The sequence below is a fragment of the Bufo gargarizans genome, chromosome 2, assembly GCF_014858855.1.
Source record: "Bufo gargarizans isolate SCDJY-AF-19 chromosome 2, ASM1485885v1, whole genome shotgun sequence".
Taxonomy (NCBI): Eukaryota; Metazoa; Chordata; class Amphibia; order Anura; family Bufonidae; genus Bufo; species Bufo gargarizans.
Window position 1 is genome coordinate 530674000 of NC_058081.1, and position 25116 is coordinate 530699115.

A 25116-nucleotide genomic window follows, 5' to 3' on the forward strand; every position below is an offset into this window, starting at 1 on the left:
AATGGGTCAGCATCCATGATGCGTGGTGCACACGGCCAGCGGCCATGGATTGCCGACCCGCCGTTTGCGGGCCGCAATACGGCCATGGCCGCCCAACGGCCGCGTGCATGAGGCCTAAGGAGTACAGATCTTTTGATTTGGACGGGAATATCCTTTAACCTTGTGTGTAGCAAGGCTGATACATCCCAGGGATATGCTAATTCGCATTCTAGCGGCCCTGCTGAAAAATTTGAGGTTTCCCAAATCCAGTCTTTCACATGTCTAAATAAAGCAGCCAAGTTATAGTGTCTTATATTCGGCAATTGCAGTCCCCCCTCCCATCTTAACATACATAGTTTCTTGTATGTTCTGCAGGGTCTCATTTATTTATTTTTTCCAAAGGAAAGATGTAAATGCTGTTTGTAGCCTCATGATATCTACATGCTTCAATACCAATGGGATTGTTTGTAGGGGATATAATAACCTGGAAAAACGTATCATTTTTACAAGACGGGCCCTCCTGCTCAGAGATAATGGTAGCTCTCGTCACTTGTCTAGTTCCTTCTCCATCTTCTGAATCAATGGGGGATAGTTTAAGGCAAATAGTGAAGCTGGGGTTCTGCCTATCTTAATCCCTAAATACGTAATGTATTCCTGCATTACTTCCACATCCAAATAAGAAGTAGGCATATTACCCTGTGTCCGTAGGAAGAACAGCTGACTTTTCATCACATTTACCTTGTATCCCGTAACTGGGCCATAAAATTTTAAAGTGTCAAAGATCTTTTGTAGCCCCGGAGCCTTCATATAAACCAATAGGTCGTCTGCGAAACATGCTAGCTTTATTTCCCTCCTGCCCCCTTTAATCCCTTTATATAGATCAGATTGTATAAATAACTACACAAGTGGCTCAAGGGCTACATTAAAAAGCAGAGGGGACAGTGGGCACCCTTGTCTGGTTCCTTTTTTTACGTTTTATTATACCCGACAAAAATCCAGCCACATATACCCTAGCTTGTGGATCTTCATATATTGCTTTTAAATAGTTGCGAAAAGATCCCCTTAGTCCAACCGTGTCCAAGACCTCTCTCAGCCACTCCCAACTAACATTGTCAAATTCCTTTTCCGCGTCTATTGCTAGAAGCACTGGATTATAATTTTCTAGAATGGACATGCAGATGCAAAAAGCACACAAATCAGTGATGTAACTAAAGGGGAAGTTGAGAAGGGGCCCAGGAGCAGTGTCTTTCTAATACAATTCAGGCCAGGTTCCCTCCAGATATAGTCACATGGGGGGCTCATGTCTGTAATAGGTGGACATACCAGAGTATGAAGGACCTTTGAGAAATAGTAATAGTAGGCTAAAGGGCCTTTGATGATATCATGTCACATGATTGCAGGTCCTTTAGCCTCCAAAAGGCACCAATGGAGAAGGAGAAGAAAGGAGAACCTGCAGCCTGTAAGCAAATAAGTGTGTGTGTGTATTTATCTGTGTATGTGTGATTGTGTATCTGTGTCAACATCTGCCTTTCTTGTATACATAACTCCCAACTTTGTAAATGAACTAAGAGGGACACATTTTTTCTGGACTAGGCCACGCCTCTAACTCCGCCTAAAACATAACTATACACCAGGGGCGTACATAGAAATCACTGGTCCCCATAGCAAGCCTCTGAATTGGGCCCCTTAACCCCGCCCACTACCCACCCCTGGCCCGTCCCACCTCCTGTCCTGGCTCCTCCCATGCCACACCCCATTAAAGAATCCCTAATGCCCCCCAAAATGCCCAGGGGGGAAGGAGTAGGAGAGCACACTGTCCACTATGAGCCCCCAAAATGCTCAGGACAGTGTGCTTTCCTTCTACTCCTCTCCCCCCTGGGCATTTTGGGGGGCATCAGGGTTTGGGGGGCTCAGAGGACTCAGGAGGGGGGGTGGAGGCTCATAGAGGACAGTGTGCTTTCCTCCTACTCCTCCCCCCTGGGCATTTTGGGGTAATGGGGGCATTAGGGGGGCTCATAGAGGATTCAGGGGGGGGGGGCTCATACAGGACAGAGTAGGAGGAAAGCAGTCTGTCCTCTATGAGCCCCCCAAACCCTTAATGCCCCCCAAAATGCTCAGGACAGTGTGCTTTCCTTCTACTCCTCTCCCCCCTGGCCCTGGGCAGTTTGGGGGGCATTAGGGGTTGGGGGGCTCAAAGAGGACTCGGGGGGGGGGGGGGGAAGCTAATACAGGACAGAGTAGGAGGAAAGCAGACTGTCCTCTATGAGCCCCCCTCCCTATGAGTTCTCTTGCTGCCTGGCAATGGCAGGCAATGCTGCCTTAATCTATCCCTTCCCGTTCCCATACAGAACAACAAACGGCACACCAACCAATCAATAGAAGGTGACCACCGTCCGGGACTCCGTGTCCGGTCAGGAGTGGGCGAGCAGGCAGGCAGACCTTCAGGCTGGGGCTGAGCTCGGTGCAGGGTCGGGTCAGAGAATGAATGGGTTTAAGCGGTGCCCGCTCATGCTGCCAGCAAACACTGGCCAATCAGCAGCTGCCTCTTTGTGCTGCTGACTTGTGCTGATTGGCCAGTGTGAAAAGAGAACACGCCTGCAGCCTGGCCCGGGAGAATCAACTTCATGCAATGAGGCAGGTTAATACAAGACAGGAGGGGGACGGGGCCACCAATCAAAGTCAAAGACAAGTGCTGCGGGCCCGCTGCGCCTGTGCCACAGTGTGTGTAGTGTACTACTAGTACTGGCTAAAATAAACAGAGGGGGCGGGGTCTTTTCTGCGGGCCCCATAGCAACGGCGTGGTCTGCCTATATTGGCGATACGCCACTGCTATACACCTAATCCCACCCAGTCCCCCTTCATGCCACCGCAGAGTATTTATGTCCACATTGTGCCTCCTTCACAGAATTATGCCCAGCTGTGCCCCCGGTAATATGCCGAGTTGTGCCCCCAGTAATATGGCCACATTGTGCCCCCAGTAATATACCCACATTGTGCCCCTCACAGAATGTAAAAAAAAAAAAAAAAAAAAATCCACATACTTACCTTCTTCCTAGCAGCAGGACATCGGCTGCTCTAGTCTGTGAAGGAGGCGGATCCGAGGCTAACTGGCCCACCAGCCACACAGACCAGAGGTGTGGAGAGCCGGCAGAGAGGAGGAATGATGAAGCAGGGAGACAGCTCTATGCTTCATCATAATTCACAGGCAACTGTCTCTGATTCCTATGGATGTAGAGACAGCTGCCAGAAAGTGGGACATACCACCCGCATACCAGGAAAGTGGAAAACCAGGACTGTCCCGCCGGATACAGGACTGTTGGGAGGTATGTGTATATGGTAGATACCACCAGTGTCCTAAATATCTGGATATGAGTAGTAGTGTAAATATATAGTGGGGATTCGCTCTGGTAGACAGGACAAGTAGATGCAGTATAGAGGCAAAGTTTGTAACTCAAAAACTTTAGTGTTTTATTCACACTTATGGCAACAAAACAGTACAACAGTCTATTGCAGTATTGGTGTTTGTTTAAACCTAGACAGTTCATACAGCAAAACAGTCACCTGTTCGGCATTGCTCAGGACAGAGCAGACCTCCCAAACTCAGGCCTCCAGCCTAGCACATGCTTCAGATCCCAATCCAGCGATTGCGAGAGCTCCTCTGTCAGAGAAAGAGGTAATCACCACCAGCTGACACTGCTGGCAGTTTTTTTTTATATAGGCCAGTCAAGACCCGGCCTGGAACATGGGGTGTAGTCACCCTCCCAGCACTTTGACTACTCCCAGTAAGAGCCGTCCCGGATCAGCTATTACAGTTATACTAAATAACAACTGCTGCTGACACATGAAAACTGGCTCTTACTCCACCGAGGCCAGGAACCTCGTGACACATACCTTCCGTCAACGGCGGTCCCTTGTGCCTTCCTACAATATATATATGTTTGTGTGTGTGTGTGTTTGTGTATGTATGTCGGCTAAAGGAATCCGCACCGTCAGATTTACAATCACAAAATGTGGCACACAGGTACATTAGGTGTCCGGGAAGGTTTTAGACCGGGTCCCAGCTCTCTAGGACATACCGTTCCTGAGATAGTCCCCAAAAAATGAATTAGCGAATAGAAGCCTGCAGGTCTTCCTCCTCATATCCCAACTGCCATACACACGGTCACATGTCTCTTATCAGCCAATAGAAGCTTGCAGGCCCTTAGTCTCCACATACACACAGTTTTACAACAGGTTTCCATAACAACCCAGCCATTTTTCTACACTGCTGTAGGGCAGCTTTAAAGGGGCAGGACGCTGTGGATTACACTTTTAAAGGTAGCGGAGTAGAGTGACCACTCAGACCACTCAAAAGACAGACTTTTAAACCACGCTCCCGACTCTGGTTAGGCCACGCCCCTCCCACTCCACAGACGGCAGAGATTTAAAAAATTAAGGTAAAATCAACCTCACATCAGGTGCAGAGGTTGGAGGCAGGGTGACTTTTTCCCTGCAGCTCACGTTCAGACAACACAGTGCTGCTGTATGAAAGAGAGCTGTTCAAAAGGACAGCATTGCGTCCATCCAGGCCCTGCGCCGGACGGATGACAGGGAGTCTGAAAGCTAGACTGTTCAGCCTAAAACTGGACCTCTGGCCACCCTAGAGCGGAGTGCTGTGGAGGTCACAGTTAAGGTGATGGTCTGCTATGGAGGTCAGTGTTAGGAGACAGAGTGCTGTAGAGGTCACTGTTGAGGCGGGTTATTGTGGCAATTCTGTTAATGAGATGGGGTACTGTGGAGGTCACTTATAAATGGGCGGTCACTGTGGAAATCACTGTTAAAGGGGCAGGCGCTGTGGAGGTCACTGTTAAAGGGGCGGGCACGGGAGGTTACTGTTAAAGGGGCAGGGGACTGTGGAGGTCACTATTAAAGGGGCAGTCGCTGTGGGGGTCACTGTTAAAGGGGCGGGCACTGTGGAGGTTACTGTTAAGGGGCAGGGGACTGTGGAGGTCACTATTAAAGGGGCAGTCGCTGTGGGGGTCACTGTTAAGAGAGCTGAATGCTGTGGTAGTCACTGTTAAAGAGTCGGGCACTGGGGAGGTCTCTGTTAAGGGGGCAGGGAATGGTGGAGGTCACAGCTGAGGTTATAGTCTGCTATGGAGGTCAGTGTTAAGGGGCGGTGTGCTGTATAGGTCACCGTTAAGGGGGTGGGGTATTGTAAAGGTCACATTTTAAGGGGATGGGTTATTGTGGAAATCACTGTTAAGGAGACAGGGTACCGTGGAGATCACTGTTAAAGGGGCAGGCGCTGTGGAGGTTACTGTGAAGGAGGCGGAGGACTGTGAAGTTCACCTATTAAAGGGGCAGCTGCTGTGGATGTTACTGTTAAGGCGGAGGACGCTGTAGAGGCCACTGTTAAAAGGGCAGGAACTGTGGAGGTCACTGTAAGGGTCCATTCACACGTCCGTTTTTTCTTTCCTGATCTGTTCCGTTTTTTGCGGAACAGATCAGGACCAGATCTGGACCCATTCATTTTCAATGGGTCCTGGAAAAAATCGGACAGCACAATGTGTGCTGTCCGTTTCCGTTGTTCCGTTCCGCATGTCCGTTTAAATATAAAACATGTCCTATTATGTTCCGCAAAAATCGGATCCTGGTACAATGCAAAGTCAATGGATCCGCAAAAAACGGAAGACATTCGGATGTCATCCGTTTTTTGCGGATTCCGTTCCTGGAAGCACATAGCAAATTAATTTTTATTTTTTTCTTCAATTTTTTTTCAATGAATTCCAAACAACTTTATTTGATTATTGAAATTTATACATGTTTCCGTTCAAAAAACGGATGACATACGGAAACATTTTCAGGAACAACGGATCCGCAAAAAACGGACCGTTTTTCAGGATGAAAAAAAACAGGACGTGTGAATGGACCCTTAAGGGGGCAGAGGACTGTGGAGGCCACTATAAAAGAGGCAGGATGCTGTAGAGGTCACTGGGATGGAGAACACTGTGGATATCTTTTAACCTCACACACAAACATTAAATAAAATATATCCGTGCAAAGCCGGGTCCTTCTGCTAGTATATATATATATATATATATATATATAAATAAAGCACTACTACTCATAACCAGATATTTAGGACACTGATACTGAGACAGATATTTGTAAAAAAAAAAAAAAAAAAAGAAAAAGCTGGGTGCCAGCTGTCGTGGGGTACCAGATGCAATGAGACTTCCATCAATACTTACTGACCATTCAGCTCTCCTCGCTCCTTCCCTCCTCCGGGCCGGCTGCTCTCTGCTTCACCATTCAGCCCTGCTGGCGCAGGCTGCACTGCCAGACTGTAGGAGGAGCCTGCAGGCTGGGAATCTGCCTTTGCGCTCCTCCCTCACAGCGCTGCAGCGAGATCTGTGCCTGCAGGGGATCTGATCATCAGGAACGGGACAAGGTGAGGAGTATTTTTTTTTCTTTTATTAACACTGAAAGGGCACAGAGAGGGCATAACTACTGTGAAGGGGCACATAGAGGGCATTACTTCTGTGAAGGGCACAGAGAGGCCATTACCACTGTGAAGGGGGCACAGAGAGGGCATTATTACTGTGAAGGGGTGCAATGAGAGCATAACTACTGTGAGGGGAGAAAATTAAGGCATAACCACTATGAGGGGCATAATGTTTTAAAGTATGGGGGGTGCCAGAGAAGAACCCCCCCCCCCCAAAGTGCCAAACACCTTAGGCATGCCACTGCTTCTTTCATGCAAATTCGGCAGGTATGTGTCCTGGCCCCTGCCTCATGTCAAAGAATGCTCTCCCTCACCTGGCGATACAAAGACAATTTTCCCCCCCAAAGGATTTAATTGAAGTAGGTGAGGGGGAAGGGGCGGCATAAAATAATTACTGTGGGGCCCAGTCAGTTCTAGCTATTCCCCTGACAAAGATCATCCATTGAAGTCAACGGATCAAAATCAATGGATCCGCAAAAAAATACGGACAGCACATGGACCGCATCCGTATTTTGCAGACCACAAATGGATACTGTCGTGTGCATGAGGCCTTACTTGTGACATTTCAATAACATGCAGGGTTATGCCTTGTTAAGGTAATGATACAGATCGGTAAATACACTGGGTGCTGTAGTACCTGCACAGTTAGTAGAGTCGGAAGGGAGACATCGAAGGCTCCAGGGGTGATGACTGCGGGGGGCTCAGAGTGGGAAATCATATTTAGCAGCAGCTCACCCTGTACAATCTGCCTGGAAGAAGAAAGGAGTCTGTAACAACAAGATATAATAAAATACTACATATGATTTAGGCTACTTTCACACTAGCGTTTTGGCTTTCCGCTTCTGAGATCCGTCAGCGGTCCAAAACGGATCAGTTTTGCCCTAATGCATTCTGAATGGAAAAAGATCCGCTCAGAATGCATCCGTTTGCAGCCGTTCAGTCACCATTCTGCTTTGGAGGCGAACACCAAAACGCTGCCTTCAGCGTTAAAATAGCCTTAAAATACATGTTACTTGCTGCCCCTACATACTGTATCTCCCACCCTTCTGGTCTTGTGCCTCCGGTATACCAGGCCTGTTGTTGGATAAGACCTAATGTGTGAATGGACATGTCAGGTGTCCTGTAGTGATCTCACTTTACTCCATTTAGGGCACCAAGGTAAAAATATAATTGGAATTGTTATTATGATCATCATCAATAAGAAGACAGAAGTCATTTTGAATCTTGATTCATGTGTTCCTGGAGAGCACCCGACAGGTTAAGGAGGGTGATGAGGGACTGTTGGTCCCCTCTTCCCTCTCCTTAATTTCCCTGGTGGGAGGAGTATAGGCCGGGTGGTATTTGGTAGGGAGGATAGGAAGGGGTTAATGGAAGTGGGAGGTGGAGTGTTCGGAAAGTGGGAGAGACGGTGGGAGGAGGTTTAGGGGAGGTATATATAGGGGAGTGTAGGGGAGAGGACTTCCTCTTGACAGGGTAAGCGAGTTGCCCGCCCTCCCGCCCCTTTTTGAGTGGTTTTGATTGGTTTTATAGCGGGTCTATTTTATATATTTATAAAAAAAATAAAAAAAAATTTGTTGTGGTTTGTTCACTGTTTCTCTCTTTTGAGGTTCGGTGGACAATGGAAGTCACAGCTGGAGGCGGCATTTGGAAAGCAAGTCGTGGTGAAGAGTGACTGGCGTACGTACGCCCTGGGGATCCAGGGTGGTACACCGCATAGGAGGAATGGTCTGTGGAGGAGGTGGTGTTTTGTTACCTTTTTTGTTAAAGAAAATTTTTTGCTGTGGCCGATAATCACCCAGTAAAGGATTGGTTAAAGAGCTGAGGTGTCGAAGTTTTTATTTGGTTGAGTTAAAGGGGGGAAGGGGGGGGGAGGGGTCCGGTGGCCCTGCTCCTCCCTCTCTCCCTCATTCATTTCCCTGCCCTATCCCTAGGTTAGTACCAGCAGTCCATGTCGGCTGAACTGTATGTGAGTGTCATCCTGTTATACTGTTTATGTGCCTTACCCCAGTACTGGCGGTCTCAGCCGAGTTGCATGTCTCCTGCCTTGTTAGCACAGTATGGGGGATGACTGTCTCAGTTGAAGAGAATCTGTGAGCCTGGAATTCCCCCAAACTACAGTAATCCGTGCATGACGTAGTAGACAGAGATTCTGAATAAGTCATCTTTATGTTTCGTATTCCCCCTGCTGTAAGCCCACAAACGGTGAAGGGGTACTTGGAGTCCTCTATGATAATGGAGGATGCACAGTACATTTGTGTGCTCACCATGGGGGAATACAGGGGGTTAAACCATAAGGGTGCCTTCACACGTAGCAGATTTTGTGGCAGAAAATTTCTGCAATTAAAAATCAGTTCCATTCATCTGAAAGGAGTTTGTAGAAATCCATGTGCTTCCCGCCAAAACAACAATATTCATATGAATGAAACTGATTTTCAGCCACAGAAATTTTCTGTTTCCCTAAAATGACATGTTACAAATCTGAGTCTGATAAGCTGTTCACTGATCACTATAAAATAGGGCAGTTTTTGGAGATGATACCAGTCCTCCTGATGGCCAAGACTAACTACATGGATGCTGGAGACACTCTCTGCTAAGCCCCTGATCAATTTGTACAATCTATTTGCTGAAGGGCAGGTAGAGTCCATCTCAATCTGTCTCCACCTATAATCTTGAGAGGTGTAGAGAGACCCCGTAAACATGTGGATCCCATTGGAGGGAGGACCTGAAGGTGCAGCCAGAGCTCCTGAGGGATACTCATCAGGAAGATCTGGAGCTTTGCTGCCCCTTGTGGCCAGTTAGAAGATTCCTCTTGTGGAGTATATTATTATGCCCTTGCTTTGTATACTACCCGTAACTGTGTGTGGAAACTGTCTGGCGTAACTTTAGAAGGAGCAATAAACTCGGTGCTGCTCCCTCATAATGTGCTGTGCTGTATAATAACCTAATGAATTAATCATAGGGGAGTCTTCAAAACCAATCACTGGAGGCATTATCATGTATGACAAGTCAGGGAGGTGCCCCGTAGCTGCATGTGAGGGGGGTTTAGTGACTGGAAGTGGGTTCGGCAGGTTGGGCAGGCTCAGTGGCTGGGATGGGCTTTGTGGTTCACAGTAGTTGTTTAGGGCAGGCTCGGTTGTTTAGGTGGGCTTAGTTGCTAGTAGGACAAATCTAACCATTCAATCACTGGTATATGTTCCATTGTCAAATGAGCAAGGCATTGGATCAGATCGAGGACATTAGTGTCCCATAAATTAGCCTCACCATTGCCTGGAGGCCCCATGATTCATCTTTCTAATGATTACATCTTCATAGCTCAGTGAAGTATTTTATAAGCAGATAAAGATGAGCACGAACAAATTGGCGAAAAGTGAAAGTGATGCTGAGAGAACCAGGCCTGGTGTCAGGGCCTCATCTTCAGGACAGGTATAGGGTGGGTTGTCAGAATGCCCCCCCCCCCCCCCCATGTGAGGAACCCAAGAACTTACTGGTTATAATATAGGGGAAGGCAAGACCAAGCAATGAAAGAGCCAGAAGGTGTTGTTTGGCTCACTGCACACAGTCTCAGCACCAACATCGACTCATAGGGCAAGGATGACGTGGGCACCTGGAACCTGATCCTGTACAAGATGGAGGCAACAGGAAGCGATAATCAGCACTGGTTATTCATCAATGACCCCTCACTCTCCATTACTGACCATTGACCTCTACTACTGACCCCTCGTTACTGGTTGCTAGTTAATGTCAACAACTGAGGCCACATAGACACGGCCCTATGTGCAGATCTATATTACTGCCATTCATGTGAATATGGAGGTTACTGTCAAGGAGGCGGAGGACTGTGAAGTTCACCTATTAAAGGGGCAGCTGCTGTGGATGTTACTGTTAAGGCGGAGGACGCTGTAGAGGCCACTGTTAAAAGGGCAGGAACTGTGGAGGTCACTGTAAGGGTCCATTCACACGTCCGTTTTTTCTTTCCTGATCTGTTCCGTTTTTTGCGGAACAGATCAGGACCAGATCTGGACCCATTCATTTTCAATGGGTCCTGGAAAAAATCGGACAGCACAATGTGTGCTGTCCGTTTCCGTTGTTCCGTTCCGCATGTCCGTTTAAATATAAAACATGTCCTATTATGTTCCGCAAAAATCGGATCCTGGTACAATGCAAAGTCAATGGATCCGCAAAAAACGGAAGACATTCGGATGTCATCCGTTTTTTGCGGATTCCGTTCCTGGAAGCACATAGCAAATTAATTTTTATTTTTTTCTTCAATTTTTTTTCAATGAATTCCAAACAACTTTATTTGATTATTGAAATTTATACATGTTTCCGTTCAAAAAACGGATGACATACGGAAACATTTTCAGGAACAACGGATCCGCCAAAATTTTTTATAATATATAATATAGGGGAAGGCAAGACCAAGCAATGAAAGAGCCAGAAGGTGTTGTTTGGCTCACTGCACACAGTCTCAGCACCAACATCGACTCATAGGGCAAGGATGACGTGGGCACCTGGAACCTGATCCTGTACAAGATGGAGGCAACAGGAAGCGATAATCAGCACTGGTTATTCATCAATGACCCCTCACTCTCCATTACTGACCATTGACCTCTACTACTGACCCCTCGTTACTGGTTGCTAGTTAATGTCAACAACTGAGGCCACATAGACACGGCCCTATGTGCAGATCTATATTACTGCCATTCATGTGAATATTTCCTGATTATTCCAGAAACTTACATTTCATCCCATACTGCCCTCAAGAAGAAAGACTTGGAGGCAGCAACATGGCTGGATTTCACTTCTGGACAGATCTTCCTCCCAGCATAAATTACTGAGCATGAAATGTAGAAGGAGCTATCACTGCAAGACACAATCATCACAGTGACCATGAATAATTGCCCCATGGAAGGTGCACTGTGTAAGAAATGTATAATCTCGCAATCTCTCATAATCTACTCCAACCAGTAGATAGGCACAAATGATTGATAAAAATTTATTTTCCAAGAACTTTACATTTATACTGTCTAATGAGCATAGCATTAGTACTAGTTTATTTTAGGCTACTTTCACACTAGCGTTCGTCGGTCCGCTCGTGAGCTCCGTTTGAAGGGGCTCACGAGCGGACCCGAATGCTTCCGTCCAGCCCTGATGCAGTCTGAATGGATGCGGATCCGCTCAGACTGCATCAGTCTGGCGGCGTTCAGCCTCCGCTCCGCTCGCCTCCGCACGGACAGGCGGACAGCTGAACGCTGCTTGCAGCGGTCGGGTGTCCGCCTGGCCGTGCGGAGGCGTGCGGATCCGTCCAGACTTACAATGTAAGTCAATGGGGACGGATCCGTTTGAAGATGCCACAATATGGCTCAATCATCAGGCGGATCCGTCCCCCATTGACTTTACATTGAAAGTCTGGACGGATCCGTACGAGGCTATTTTCACACTTAGCTTTTATATGCTAAAATAATGCAGACGGATCCGTTCTGAACGGAGCCTCCGTCTGCATTATTATGATCGGATCCGTTCTGAACGGATCCGATCGAACGCTAGTGTGAAAGTAGCCTTATAGTGCGGTATAGCATTAGTTCAGGTATTTTCTGTGTGCAGAGTGCTATTGCGTTATATATTTGGTTTTGTATTTTTAACCAAGGTGACATGCACTTGCGCATTGGGATATGCTGACTAATTTTATCCAGAGCTTTAGTCACAATCCTGCTGTTACATCATGACTTATACAGTACTTCAGTCACATTCAGAGCTGCAATCATAATTCTACTGTTGTTATATATTACCTACCATGTCATACATTCCAGTTAATATCGCAGCACCCAGTAAGAAGCAGGGGCAGTAAAAATGGGCTGATCCACAGAGACTCACAGAGGGGATATCAAGGAAGGGGTAATCCCACAGACTTATAGGCTGAACAGGATACTAGGAAACTATGGGAGGAATTTATCATGCCATGCAGAATTCTGTCTTCAAACTGTGGGAAAATAGGGCTTTGCAACTTTTTGGGTTTATCTGCACAAAAAGTTTACAATTCTGTATTGTTACACCACTCACTTCTGTTTGTTTTCCTGGCTGCAGGGGTGATGTCCCATGCACACAGGTCACTGCTGCAGGAAATACTGGCCTCAGCAGTGAAGTCTGATGTACTGCTGAGGCCAGTGATTGCCTGCTCAATGACCCGCATGCATGGAACGTCACTGCTGCAGCCAGAAAGGTGATGTCAGCAGCAGGGAGGATCGGAGCTGATCACTAGAAGCAGCAGAGAAGAAAAGGAGCGACTACCTCTGACAACCCCTCTAATTAGTTTCATTCCCAATTTATCACCAGAACTTTTTTTAAAGTCACAAACTCACTCCAGTAAGGGTGTGCCAATACAGACCTGGGCCCTGGACTAAGATGGTGGTGGAGAGGAGGTTATGTGACTGAGCTTTAGAGGTTGGAGATTGAAAGGGGACCATTGCTACTTGGGTAAGATACCTGAAGACAAGATGGATGATGTCAACAGACATATGAGAGGGACATAGTTACCAGACATGAGAGATGACATCATCAGTAATGCTATGATCATTGGTCACCTTTTCATCCAATTCTCAGGCAGATTGTGCACAGCATATAAGTGGAAACTGAGGAACGTTGATTTGGTCTTCATTCTGCAGTTCATTCTGTTGAGTTCAGCTGTGAAATCTGTGTGGAAACTATGGCTGTAGATGCCAAGGAGCCCAGAGACAACCTTAGAGAGCTCCATCAAGGCGAGCTGCATAGGATCTGCAGTGAGAACATTATACATTTATATCAGCATCTGACTGCTTTCCACAGGCAAGATTATACCCTTCATACACTGACCACCAAGTCTAGTCCATAGATTATACCCTTCATACACTGACCACCAAGGCTAGTCCATAGATTATACCCTTCATACACTGACCACCAAGTCTAGTCCATAGATTATACCCTTCATACACTGACCACCAAGGCTAGTCCATAGATTATACCCTTCATACACTGACCACCAAGGCTAGTCCATAGATTATATACCCTTCATACACTGACCACCAAGGCTAGTCCATAGATTATATACCCTTCATACACTGACCACCAAGCCTAGTCCATAGATTATACCCTTCATACACTGACCACCAAGCCTAGTCCATAGATTATACCCTTCATACACTGACCACCAAGGCTAGTCCATAGATTATATACCCTTCATACACTGACCACCAAGGCTAGCACATAGATTATACCCTTCATACACTGACCACAAAGGCTAATCCATAGATTATACCCTTCATACACTGACCACCAAGGCTAGTCCATAGATTATACCATTCATACACTGACCACCAAGGCTAGTCCATAGATTATACCATTCATACACTGACCACCAAGGCTAGTCCATAGATTATATACCCTTCATACTCTGACCACCAAGGCTAGTACATAGATTATACCCTTCATACACTGACCACCAAGGCTAGTCCATAGATTATACCCTTCATACACTGACCACCAACTGGCCATTATATGTTCTACACTGACCACCAGAGACTGACTAGTATTGCATAGACTGACTATATCATATACTGACTACCAGGGACTGACCATTACATATTCTACAATGACCACCTGGCACAGGATATTGTTTATTACACTGACCACCAAAAACTGGATATAATATTATACACTTATCACGAGGAATTGGCTATTATAAGCTGCTCCATACAAACTCACTCATGGGAGCTACAGAAGCACAGAAATAGCCGAGCAGAGTGCTCAGACTCGTCCTTAGCACAGTCACGCAGGTAACGTAGAGCAGGGACAGTGGTTCTGGGGATTAATGGAGGTTCTAGCGATCAAATCTTTATCACCTACCCTGGGGTGAAATTATTTAAGTGATGATGAAATTCTGAAAACCTCCACCATTCGTCTACTTTAGAACCAAAACAGCTGTTACATGGAAGGCCGTCCTCGGCTCAAGTGAAAATGTTCCTGGAGCATGTATGAACATGTGACCCCTTCACCATCCTAGACTAGGGACTTTACTAATAAACTGTCCTAGATCACCAGGGACGTTATCATTTACCACATCACTGCCCTACACCACCCACCAGGGAATGTACAAAAGGGCACTAAATTGTAGTTCTGTGAGGACACTATGACGCGGTTATTTGGATTCTACATGTTATTAGGGCACCGTATGGTTCTATTATGTGAACACTGTATCCCAGTATTACTTGAGCACTCTATGGTAATATTTTGGGGTACTATATGGCAGTATTATTTAGGCACTGAATGGCTCTATTGTATGTGCACTGTATTGAAGGATTAGTGACAAAACATGGTGGGTAAAATGTCATATGCAGTGATGGCCAGTTTGCAGTGTTCGCCCGCGAACACATGCGGGCTGCCATCTTAACTCACAAGTCCGGCAAGGCACAGGTAAGCCCTTACCTGTGCCTGTGCCGCGAGCCGGTCTGAAACAAATGCGGTCAGCGGGAGCAGGCAGTGTCAAGAACAGCCTGATGAAAGCCCCTGGCGGCTGTTCTCGGAACTGCCTGCTCCCGGTGACCGCATTGGTTTCAGACCGGCTCGCGCACAGGCACAGATAAGGACTTATCTGTGCCTCGCCGGACTTGTGAGTTAAGATGGCAGCTCGCATGTGTTCGCGGGTGAACACTGAACTGGCCATCACTGGTCATATGTACCTATCGTCTGTCTTGCTTGTAGTATCCATTAATAAGCAGCACTTTTGGACAATCTCTATAATTTACTCACCCGCCACCTGTGGGAATTGTGCCCAGTTCTGTAGGGAAATGAGAAAACTGGAGTCACTGATCTGAACAATCCATATAGACAGAAGTCTATGGGTGAGAGACACCCCTCAATCATTTACAATGGGGTCAGTGCTGGGGGAGTATGGTATCAAGAGGGGATAAGCTCCCTCAAACCACCATTACCTCCCCAAAACAACAAAATAACTCCAAAATATATTCCAACCCTCACTATATCACTGAACCACAATAACATATCCAACCCCCATAACTGCACCCTAATGATATAACGGCACCCCCACAATATATCTATATATCTCCCACAAATCATAAGTAAACAGCATTATGACAGCACCCTCATAATTACAGGACTGCGCCATGGATTGACAGGTCCAAGGAATCGCTCATGTGTCTCCCTAACTTACTGTATGCCACATGCTTCACCATCCTCTGCTGCCGACCTATAATCTCTATTTCTTCTATTCCTAAACCAAGATGGCTGCCAAGTCCCCACTCCTGCTCCCACAACAAAACACCCGCTCAGAATACTGACCATGGACGGCTGCTGTAAGGTCAGGCCCAGATTCTGGACGGCGAGGCTGATTTCCTGGGTCTCCACAGAGCGGAGGAGGTAACAGATTTCCTTCACAGCTTCTAGGATTTGGCTGACACCTGCAGACTGAAATATAATTAATGAGTGTAATAACCTGTATTACATTACCGCCATCCTTGTTCATATATAATTCTATATAATGAGCCAGCTCTGATGTCATCTACACCCATGTGGCCATACGTTGCAGTCATAAAAACCATAGCAGAATCATATTAACTAATTAGAACCAAACAGTTTATTCATCGTTAATGACTGCGGCGTTTGACCAAACCCTTAGAGGTCCTGCCCACACATCTGATCATGATCCGCAGGGGATGGCCCTGACTTTACCTGATTATGAAGGAAATATTGCACTTGGTCTTCATAGTGAGAGACAGCACCAAACAGACGTTTTCTAAAAGAGATAATTAACACTTTAGTCATTGGTAACGCAGCTTTCCCAGCATCAGATAGACTCAAGTAACAGTTGAATCAAATTTGTAACGCTCTTTGCAGGAGATCGTTATAAGGTAGGAGAAGTGGGCAACTGAAGGGCTGATATTTACTAGGTGGAGTGAAGGTGTTACGGCAGTGGGTGTAGAAACTCTGTGTCAACCAACAGATTTGATTTTGGGCTAAACCTAAGGGTGTTATCCTGGCAGTCCCTGGTATTCACCCTTTAACCCCTGTACAGGGATCTGGACTTCACTGCAGGGGAACCACCAGGACATTACCTCCTTGAGTAGTCTCTGTGTGACTGAGAGCAGACCCATGGGGTCAGAGAACAGTGCAGAGCCCTGAGGGGTCAGGCAAAATTGTAGTCAGGGACAGGCATAGGTTAGAGCTGGACGCGTTCGTGCTATACAATAAACGGTCTGCGGCAGGCAGTAGAGGGTCAATACAGAGGTCAGGCAGGCAGGCGAGGGTCAGAAGCCAGTAACTGGTAGAAAGTCGATATACAGGCAGACAACAAATACAGCACACCTTTGCAGGGAACTAACAAGCTAGACAACCTATTGCTGAAGCATCTTTCCATAGAGTAAGGTGCCTAAAGTATCCCCGGGCTGCTAGCCACTGGCTGATGAATAATAGGGTATGCACATGCTCCTTATTGGCAGCAGAGACAGCGATAGCAGAAAGCAGGCCATGGCCGGCAAGAAGATTGCGGTACAAATCTGGCAGCCGGGAAGGACCGATAGGTTTGGACTTCCAGACCACAAGATGGGATGGGCGGGTCAGATGCTGCCCTAACAGAGGGTCAGACTCCATATCAGCATCTATGTAATTAGTCATTTCTTACTTCATTTCCTGCCAGTACTGAGCGTGCTCAAATCGGTCACAGAGACTCAACTCCATCTGATCGTCTTCAATCTGTAAGAAACAAGATGACGTCTCAGAGTTGGTGAATCTCTAATATTCACACTGAAGACAGCATTCATAAACCTGGAATAATAGAATTGATCCAACGTGATGTAAAATCCAATTTATTGAAGAAATATTAAAACATTTTCCCCTGTAAGACTCCAGGACCAACACATTTCCTCCACATGGCGATTTTTACTCACGGTCATATTATTAACTATGGTCTGACCCGATGCATGTCACAGCTGAGACTTTGTTACAATGTATCTAATCTAGACAAGCTACAAAGAACACAGAAGTAGCAAAAATCTCTCTCCTGTCCTTAAAGTTTGGTACAATGTAACAGTGCAGTTAAATGTATAATTCTGGAGTCCAGACTGTTTAGCACAGAGAACTGTCTCACACAGGGGTGCACAACGTGCGGCCTGGGGGCCACATCCGGCCCTCGATACCATTCAGTGCGGCCCCCAACCATCTGGTAACAGACATGTATGTCTATGTATTGTGGCTTATCACATGCATCTTTCATGTATTCTCCCACTCAATGTGTAAGTAGACATTTATGATAAATATTGTATGATCAATATGCCATAAATATAGTATTTAAGTTAGTAATACCCCTTTAAGTTTTATTTTTGGCCCTTGGAAAAGGTTGTGCACCCCTGGTCTAGCATAATACACTGTATCCTTCAGCTGTGAGGAGTACTAGGCCAGGACAGGTTTTCAGCATTTGGATGTAACCAACAGGGGCTGATTGGCCATAGACTTTACAGAGAAACGTCCCAGTGGGCCGATGCCCAGGGAGCTGGCCAACGGAAGTTTTGGGGGATGTATTTTGTGTTGCTGGCAGAATTTTGTGATGGACTATGGTATTTGGCTCTGCTAGGGTGGTAAAATGTGCCACAATATGGTATTGCTGGCCCTGCCTTCCATCAATTTGGACCCAACGACAAAACGGGGCCACTTTTAGTATTTTTTCCAGGGCCACTTTAAGTTCCAAACCCTCGCCTAGTAACCAATGAATGTTTATATTCATTGACAGCACAGATAGATCTAAAAAATGGAATATATAGACATCTGTGATTGACATTTTTGTTAATTATTGCATTGTACTTTGATGTTAAACAACATATTTCCAATAGATCTTTCTTAAACATGTAGCTGCATTTTCGCATACATTGCAGGCTGCCCTGTCCTGTTAAGAGTGAAATCTGTCAAAGAAGCTGCCTGATAACTTAGTCTCCAACCGCTCTGGTTATAAATCAGTTTACAAGATTGTTCAGTAGAGCAGAGGCAGAGGGGCTGAAGACTGAGCCTTCAGACAGTTGCTCTAATGCAGGGATGCCCAGCCTGCGGTCCTCCAGCTGTTGCAAAACTACAACTCCCAGAATGCCCGGCAAGCCTACAGCAATCAGCAGAGCATGATGGGAGTTGTAGTTTTACAACAACTGGAGGGCAACAGGTTGAGCATCCATGCTCTAATGCAGGCATGCTCAACCTGCGGCCCTCCAGCTGTTGCAAAACTACAACTCCTAGCATGCCCGAACAGCCTACAGCTATCAGTCTACAGCAGGGCATTGTGGGAGTTGTAGTTTTACAACAGCTGGAGGGACGCAGGTTGAGCATGCCTGCTCTAATGGATTTTGCTCTTAACAAGACCGAGCAGTCTGCAATATATGTGAAAACATGAAGGCTGCAGAAAAAAAACTAAATAAAACACAGCAATATTTTTAGGAAGGATCTGATGTAAGGCTCCTTTCACGTCTGCGTTGGAAGCTCTGTTTGGGGCTTCCATCGTAGAAATTGTCAAAAACAGCAGCATGTAGGACTTTTTTCTCTGCTAAAAAATGTTCTCCAGAACAGAAACTGAACAGATCCCATTACAGTCAGTGGGATCTATTAGGTTCCGATTGTGTCAGTTATGTGCTGAATCCAGCACTTCTATTATTTCCGTTCTTCTGTTCCTATAACAGCAAAAGAATGGAAAAATAATAGTGTAGATGTGAAAGCAGACTAAAATTGTATTTAAATGTTTCCATACTCTTTAAAGGGAACCTGTCACCGGGATTTTTTTTTTATACATATGCAAATTAACCTGAGATTAGTCCTGTAAGTGAGATGAGTCAGGGACAGGACTCATCTCAGGTTAAGGCCTCTTTCACACTACCGTTTTTTTTTCCGTTTTGCGGTCCGTTTTTTGCGTTCCGTATATGGTCCGTATACGGAACCATTCATTTCAATGGTTCCGCAAAAAAAACGGAATGTGTTCCGTATGCATTCCGTTTCCGTATTTCCGTTTTTCCGTTCCGTTGAAAGATAGAACTTGTCCTATTATTGCCCGCAAATCACGGTCCGTGGCTCCATTCAAGTAAATGGGTCCGCAAAAAAAACGGAACACATACGGAAATGCAACCGTATGTCTTCCGTTTCCGTTCCGTTTTTTCTGAACCATCTATTGAAAATGTTATGCCCAGCCCAATTTTTTCTATGTAATTACTGTATACTGTATATGCCATACGGAAAAACGGAACGGAACAACGGAACAGAAACGGAAGCAAAAAAACGGAACAACGGATCCGTGAAAAACGGACCGCAAAACACTGAAATGGACATACTGTAGTGTGAAAGAGGCCTAATTTGCATATGTATCAAATCGGTTTTTTTGCACAATAAAAGCACACAGAGCTATGGGGACTGGGTATTGTGGATGTGCTAGCGACCATCTAGCAACCCATGTCCTCAGCTCTATAAACAAAATCCAGGTGACAGGTTCCCTTTAAATACCATGTCCATTAGAAAGTTGATGAAGCTTTATGCACAGACTGCTGACCCGTTAAAGTGTTTTCCATTAATCAGGAAACTCACCGTGCGTCCCAGTAGGGGCTGGGGGTTTCCTCCAATATGGAGCCTGAGACGAACACTGCGCTCTCTCTGCAGGGCTGTGTGACTCCGTAGACTGTAAGCTCTGCAACATAGAAAAGATACAAAGCGGATAGTGTGTATCTAAGCTCAGAAAAACATCTGTGTCACTGTATCTAAGCTCATCACTGAGGGCAGTGTATGTAAGCTCATCAGTGGGGACAGCATACCTGAGCTCATCAATTTGGACGTCATGTGTGAACTATTCACAGAGGACAGTGTACCTACACTCATCCCCAGAAACGGCATATCTAAGCTATCATCTATCAGCTATCATCATCACCAGACACAGCAAATCTAAACTCATCCCTTGGGACAGTGTATCTAAGCTCATTACTGGAATAGTGTATCTAATCTCATCACATGGACACACAGAAGTACTAGTGATATGTGGAGATTGTGTAGTTAGTGATAACGAGCTGTGTCAGGGTCCTACTCTCCACATGTAAAACCCAGCAAGCCACTGCTGTAGATGAATCTGAGGACCATTTCAGGGATGGCTGAATTGTATCTCAGCTGTGCCTCCTGCTGGACAAAGCCACCTCTGCAGCCATAACAATCACCAGCATAAAAGGGGATTCACCACTGCTTCATGATACCTGCACGCTGATAAGATTTGTGGAAGCAGACAACAGTCACTGATTATAGTGAGCCCAAAAATGTTACCAGGATAAATCCAAAAATCTCAAAAGGTAACAGTATGTATCATAAATAGATTAAAGCATAACTTTTAATGTAGATATTTAAGAAAAGGAGATATTTAAAACAAACAAAAAATAAGTTCCCTTATTGATAATAATGATATGGCATCACAATACGCAATTATACACAGGTGCACGGCGGCATCGCTTGGGGACCAGAGGAAGACAATGCAGTTGTCCTACCGCATCCAGGCAAATAAGGTCGATATTCCATTGATGGGTGCCTTGAGATAATGGCGAGGTAGGGAAACTGTCCTGTCCCTGTGATGCCTTAACAGGGGGTGCTACAATGGCCATAAGAGGCCTAATTATGGAGCACCTGCCCTGACAAGGTCGACCCCATCCAGAACCTGTCCCTTCATTAAATATCCCTGAATTGCCCTAATCTAATTTCCCTACACGCATGTTTCGCAGTGAAACTGCTCCTCAGGGGAAAATAACACTGGATAGATGTTAGTATGTATAGGAAATGGGGGACTAAAATAGGATATAAATACCCCGTTCATGGGTCAAAAGAAGAGCTATGTTGGCATCTGGCCCATACTAGGCAAAGCACTAATAAGAGACCTATTGGCGAATAATGCAATACCCTCCCTGAAAACCATAAATGAGGTTTATAGTACCAAAATGGTCTATTAGTCATTATAAACATTTCTATAACATAACATATGCTCCCAATTTTTAAAGGCCAAGAAAATACCTTTGGCCCTCACGTGGTATGAGACACTGTTAGAATCTACATCCCAACGCAAAGGTCTCCTTTCATTACTATATACAAAACTTTTGGAGGGAAACGCTACAACCAAACCTAATTACCTCTCACAATCGGAGAAAGATTTAAGTATATCCTTTTCAGACTCGAAAACAAACAAATCCTTCAAAACTCGCACGGTATATCAAAATGCATAAGAATCCAGGAGAACTCATACAAAATAGTGACCAGATGGTATCGCACCCCTGACATAATACACAAAATAAACCCATCTGTCCCTGGAGAATGTTGGAGAGGTCATGGAGCACAAGGTTCACTACTCCATATTTGGTGGGATTGCCTACTAGAAGTATTAAAATGCATTGTAAAGGGGATTAGACCCCCAAAAGTTGAAGTACCAAAGTGGGACAAAAAATAAAGTGAAAAAAAAAGTTGAAAAAAGAAAGTTTTCCCCCCCAAAATTAAAAGTTTCAAGCAAAAAAAAAAAAAAAAAAATAGATATTAGGTATCACCGCGTCCATATCACATGACCTAACCCCTCAGATGAACACCGTAAAAAAAAAAAAAAAAAAAACTGTGCTAAGCAAACAATTTTTTTGACACCTTACATCACTAAAAGTATGCCCGCCAAAATAGTACCAAGCTAATCATCACCTCATTCCGCAAAAAATGAGCCCCTACCTAAGACAATCACCCAAAAAATTAAATAAACTATGGCTCAGAATATGGAGACACTAAAACATCATTTTTGTTTTAAATAGTAAATTAAAAAAAAGTATACATATTAGGTATTGTCGCATCCGTAAGAACCTGCTCTATAGCCATTTTTTGTCACCTTACATCACAAAAAGTGTAACAGCAAGCGATCAAAAAGTCATACGCACCCCAAAATAGTGCAAATTAAACCATCATCTCATCCCGCAAAAATCATACCCTACCTAAGATAATCGCCCAAAAACTGAAAAAACTATGGCTCTCAGACTATGGAGACACTAAAACATGATTTTTTTTGTTTCAAAAATGAAATCATTGTGTAAAATTTACATAAATTTAAAAAAAAGTAGACATATTAGGTATCCCCGCCTCCGTAATAACCTGCTCTATAAAAATATCACATGAACTAACCCCTCAGGTGAATACTGTAAAAAAATAAAGGTGTAAAAAAAGCCATTTTTAGTCACCTTTCATCACAAAAAGTGTAATAGCATCCCATCCCAAAAAAATGAGCCCAAAAAATAAATAGAACTATGGTTTTCAGAATGTGTAGTCATATTTGGTATTGTCGGGTCCGTGACAACCTGCTCTATACAAATACCACATAATCAAACCTGTCAGATGAATGTTGTAAATAACAAAAAACAAAACGGTGTCAAAACAGCTATTTCTTGTTACCTTGCCTCACAAAAAGTGTAATATAGAGCAACCAAAAATCATATGTACCCTAAAATAGTACCAACAAAACTGCCACCTTATCCCGTAGTTTCTAAAATGCGGTCACTTTTTTGGAGTTTATACTCTAGGGGTGCATCAGGGGGGCTTCAAATGGGACATGGTGTCAAAAAACCAGTCCAGCAAAATCAGCCTTCCAAAAACCGTATGGCGTTCCTTTCCTTCTGTGCCCTGCCGTGTGCCCGTACAGCTGTGTACAACCACATATGGGGTGTTTCTGTAAACTACAGAATCAGGGCCATAAATATTGAGTTTTGTTTGGCTGTTAACCCTTGCATTGTAACTGGAAAAAAATGGATTAAAATGGAAAATCTGCCTATTTTCCATTAATTCTTGTGAAACACCTAAAGGGTTAACAAAAGTTTGTAAAGTCAGTTTTGAATACCTTGAGGGGTGTAGTTTGTAAAATGGGGTCATTTTTGGGTGGTTTCTATTATGTAAACCTCACAAAGTGACTTCAGACCTGAACTTGTCCTGGAAAAGTGGGTTTTAGAAATTTTCTGAAAAATTTCAAGATTTGCTTCTAAACTTCTAAGCTTCTAACGTCCCCCAAAAATAAAATTACATTCCCCATATGTCCACTTCATGTTTGGATCATTTTGTGAATGTCAAGTAATAACTATTTTTGGTGGTATTACTATCTATTATAAAAGTAGAGAAATTGACATTTGGAAATTTGCTAATTTTTCTAAATTTTTGGTAAATTTTGAATTTTTAAAAAAATAAAAATTATTATTTTTTTTACTCAATTTTACCACTGTCATGTGTGATGAGAAAACATTCTCAGAATGGCCTGGATAAGTAAAAGCGTTTTAAAGTTATACCACATAAAGTGACACATGCCAGATTTGCAAAAAATGGCTGGGTCCTTAAAGAGGACCTTTCACCTGGAAAAACATTGTGAACTAAGTATCATGACATATACAGCGGCGCCAAGGGATCTCGCTGCACTTACTATTATCCCTGGGCGCCGCTCTGTTCGGCCGCTGTGCCCTCCGGTATCTTCGCTCACTTGGTTATAGTAGGAGGAGACTGCCCTTGTTCTGCTGGGCATCTCCTTCTCCCATGCTGCAGTGCTGGCCAATCGCAGCGCAGAGCTCACAGCCTGGGAGAAAAAAAACCTCCCAGGCTGTGAGCTCTGTGCTGCGATTGGCCAGCGCTACAGCCTAGGAGGAGGAGACGCCCAGCAGAACAAGGGCAGACTCCGCCTACTATAACCAAGTCCCCTAAGTCTCGGCCTACTATAACCAAGTCCCCGAACATACCGGAGGACATAACGGGAGAACGGAGCGGCGCCCAGGGATAATAGTAAGTGCAGTGAGATCCCTGGGCGCCGCTGTATATGTCATGATACTTAGTTCACAATGTTTTTCCAGGTGAAAGGTCCTCTTTAAGATGAAATATGGCAGGGTCCTTAAAGGGTTAAATATCTACATTAAAAGTTATGCTTTAATCCATTTATGATTCATACAGGCTGTTACCTTTTGAGACTTTTGCTTGTTTGCTTCCTTACATTTTATCAGGTATCTCATAATACTGAGTGCTGCTTCCTAATGATACACTATTGCCTTCCAACCACAACACACTTTAAAGATGAACAGCACCATTTCATCTCAGGGATTTGCAGGGTCAAAATATCAGAAAAATAAAGACAATGGATACTCACAGCTGTAAGTACTCATCGATGCCGCAGATGCTCAGGTAACAGATACCCGACACAGGCTCCGCCTTCTCTCCTGGTGTAACCTGTTGCACAGGCAGCTGAAGTGAGGGATACAGTGACTGCGATGGCACAGAGTGCAAATTATGTGGATGAGGATATAGGTCATGTGACGGTGCATGTAGGAGAGGGTACAGAGAAGCAGGTGGAGACGTTGCCAGCGCAGGCCGTGCAGGGTGCTCAATCTGGTGCAAAACTTCAGCGACTAAATCTTTGATCCGTACAGAGTCTGTAAATAAGCAGAAAGGTAGAGATTAGGAGAAATGGTGCAATAATATTCACAAAGGTCAGTCTTCTCTCAGCTGTCATGTCTACAAGTCACAGAGACCCCCAGAAGCACAGTGAAAATCACAAGAATTTCCAGCTGGGGGAGTCAGAATGCAGACAGGATGGTTGTCACCAAGCTTACTCAGAAGCA

At 45.0% G+C, this 25116-nt stretch overlaps 1 protein-coding gene across 1 annotated transcript in view; it reads right to left on the reverse strand.

Moving 5' to 3' along the window:
• The window catches only part of PIK3C2G (phosphatidylinositol-4-phosphate 3-kinase catalytic subunit type 2 gamma), a 102273-nt gene that overhangs the window by 54240 nt on the left and 22917 nt on the right, over positions 1-25116 (reverse strand). Inside the window, exons 7-17 of the mRNA XM_044277501.1 lie at positions 24645-24927; positions 20063-20162; positions 17136-17206; positions 16187-16250; positions 15797-15922; positions 15248-15275; positions 13048-13237; positions 11207-11329; positions 10862-10990; positions 9952-10083; positions 7104-7215 (exon numbers count right to left, since the gene is read on the reverse strand). Coding sequence (XP_044133436.1) covers positions 7104-7215; positions 9952-10083; positions 10862-10990; positions 11207-11329; positions 13048-13237; positions 15248-15275; positions 15797-15922; positions 16187-16250; positions 17136-17206; positions 20063-20162; positions 24645-24927 — 1358 coding nt within the window. The remainder of the gene's footprint in view (positions 1-7103; positions 7216-9951; positions 10084-10861; positions 10991-11206; positions 11330-13047; positions 13238-15247; positions 15276-15796; positions 15923-16186; positions 16251-17135; positions 17207-20062; positions 20163-24644; positions 24928-25116) is intronic.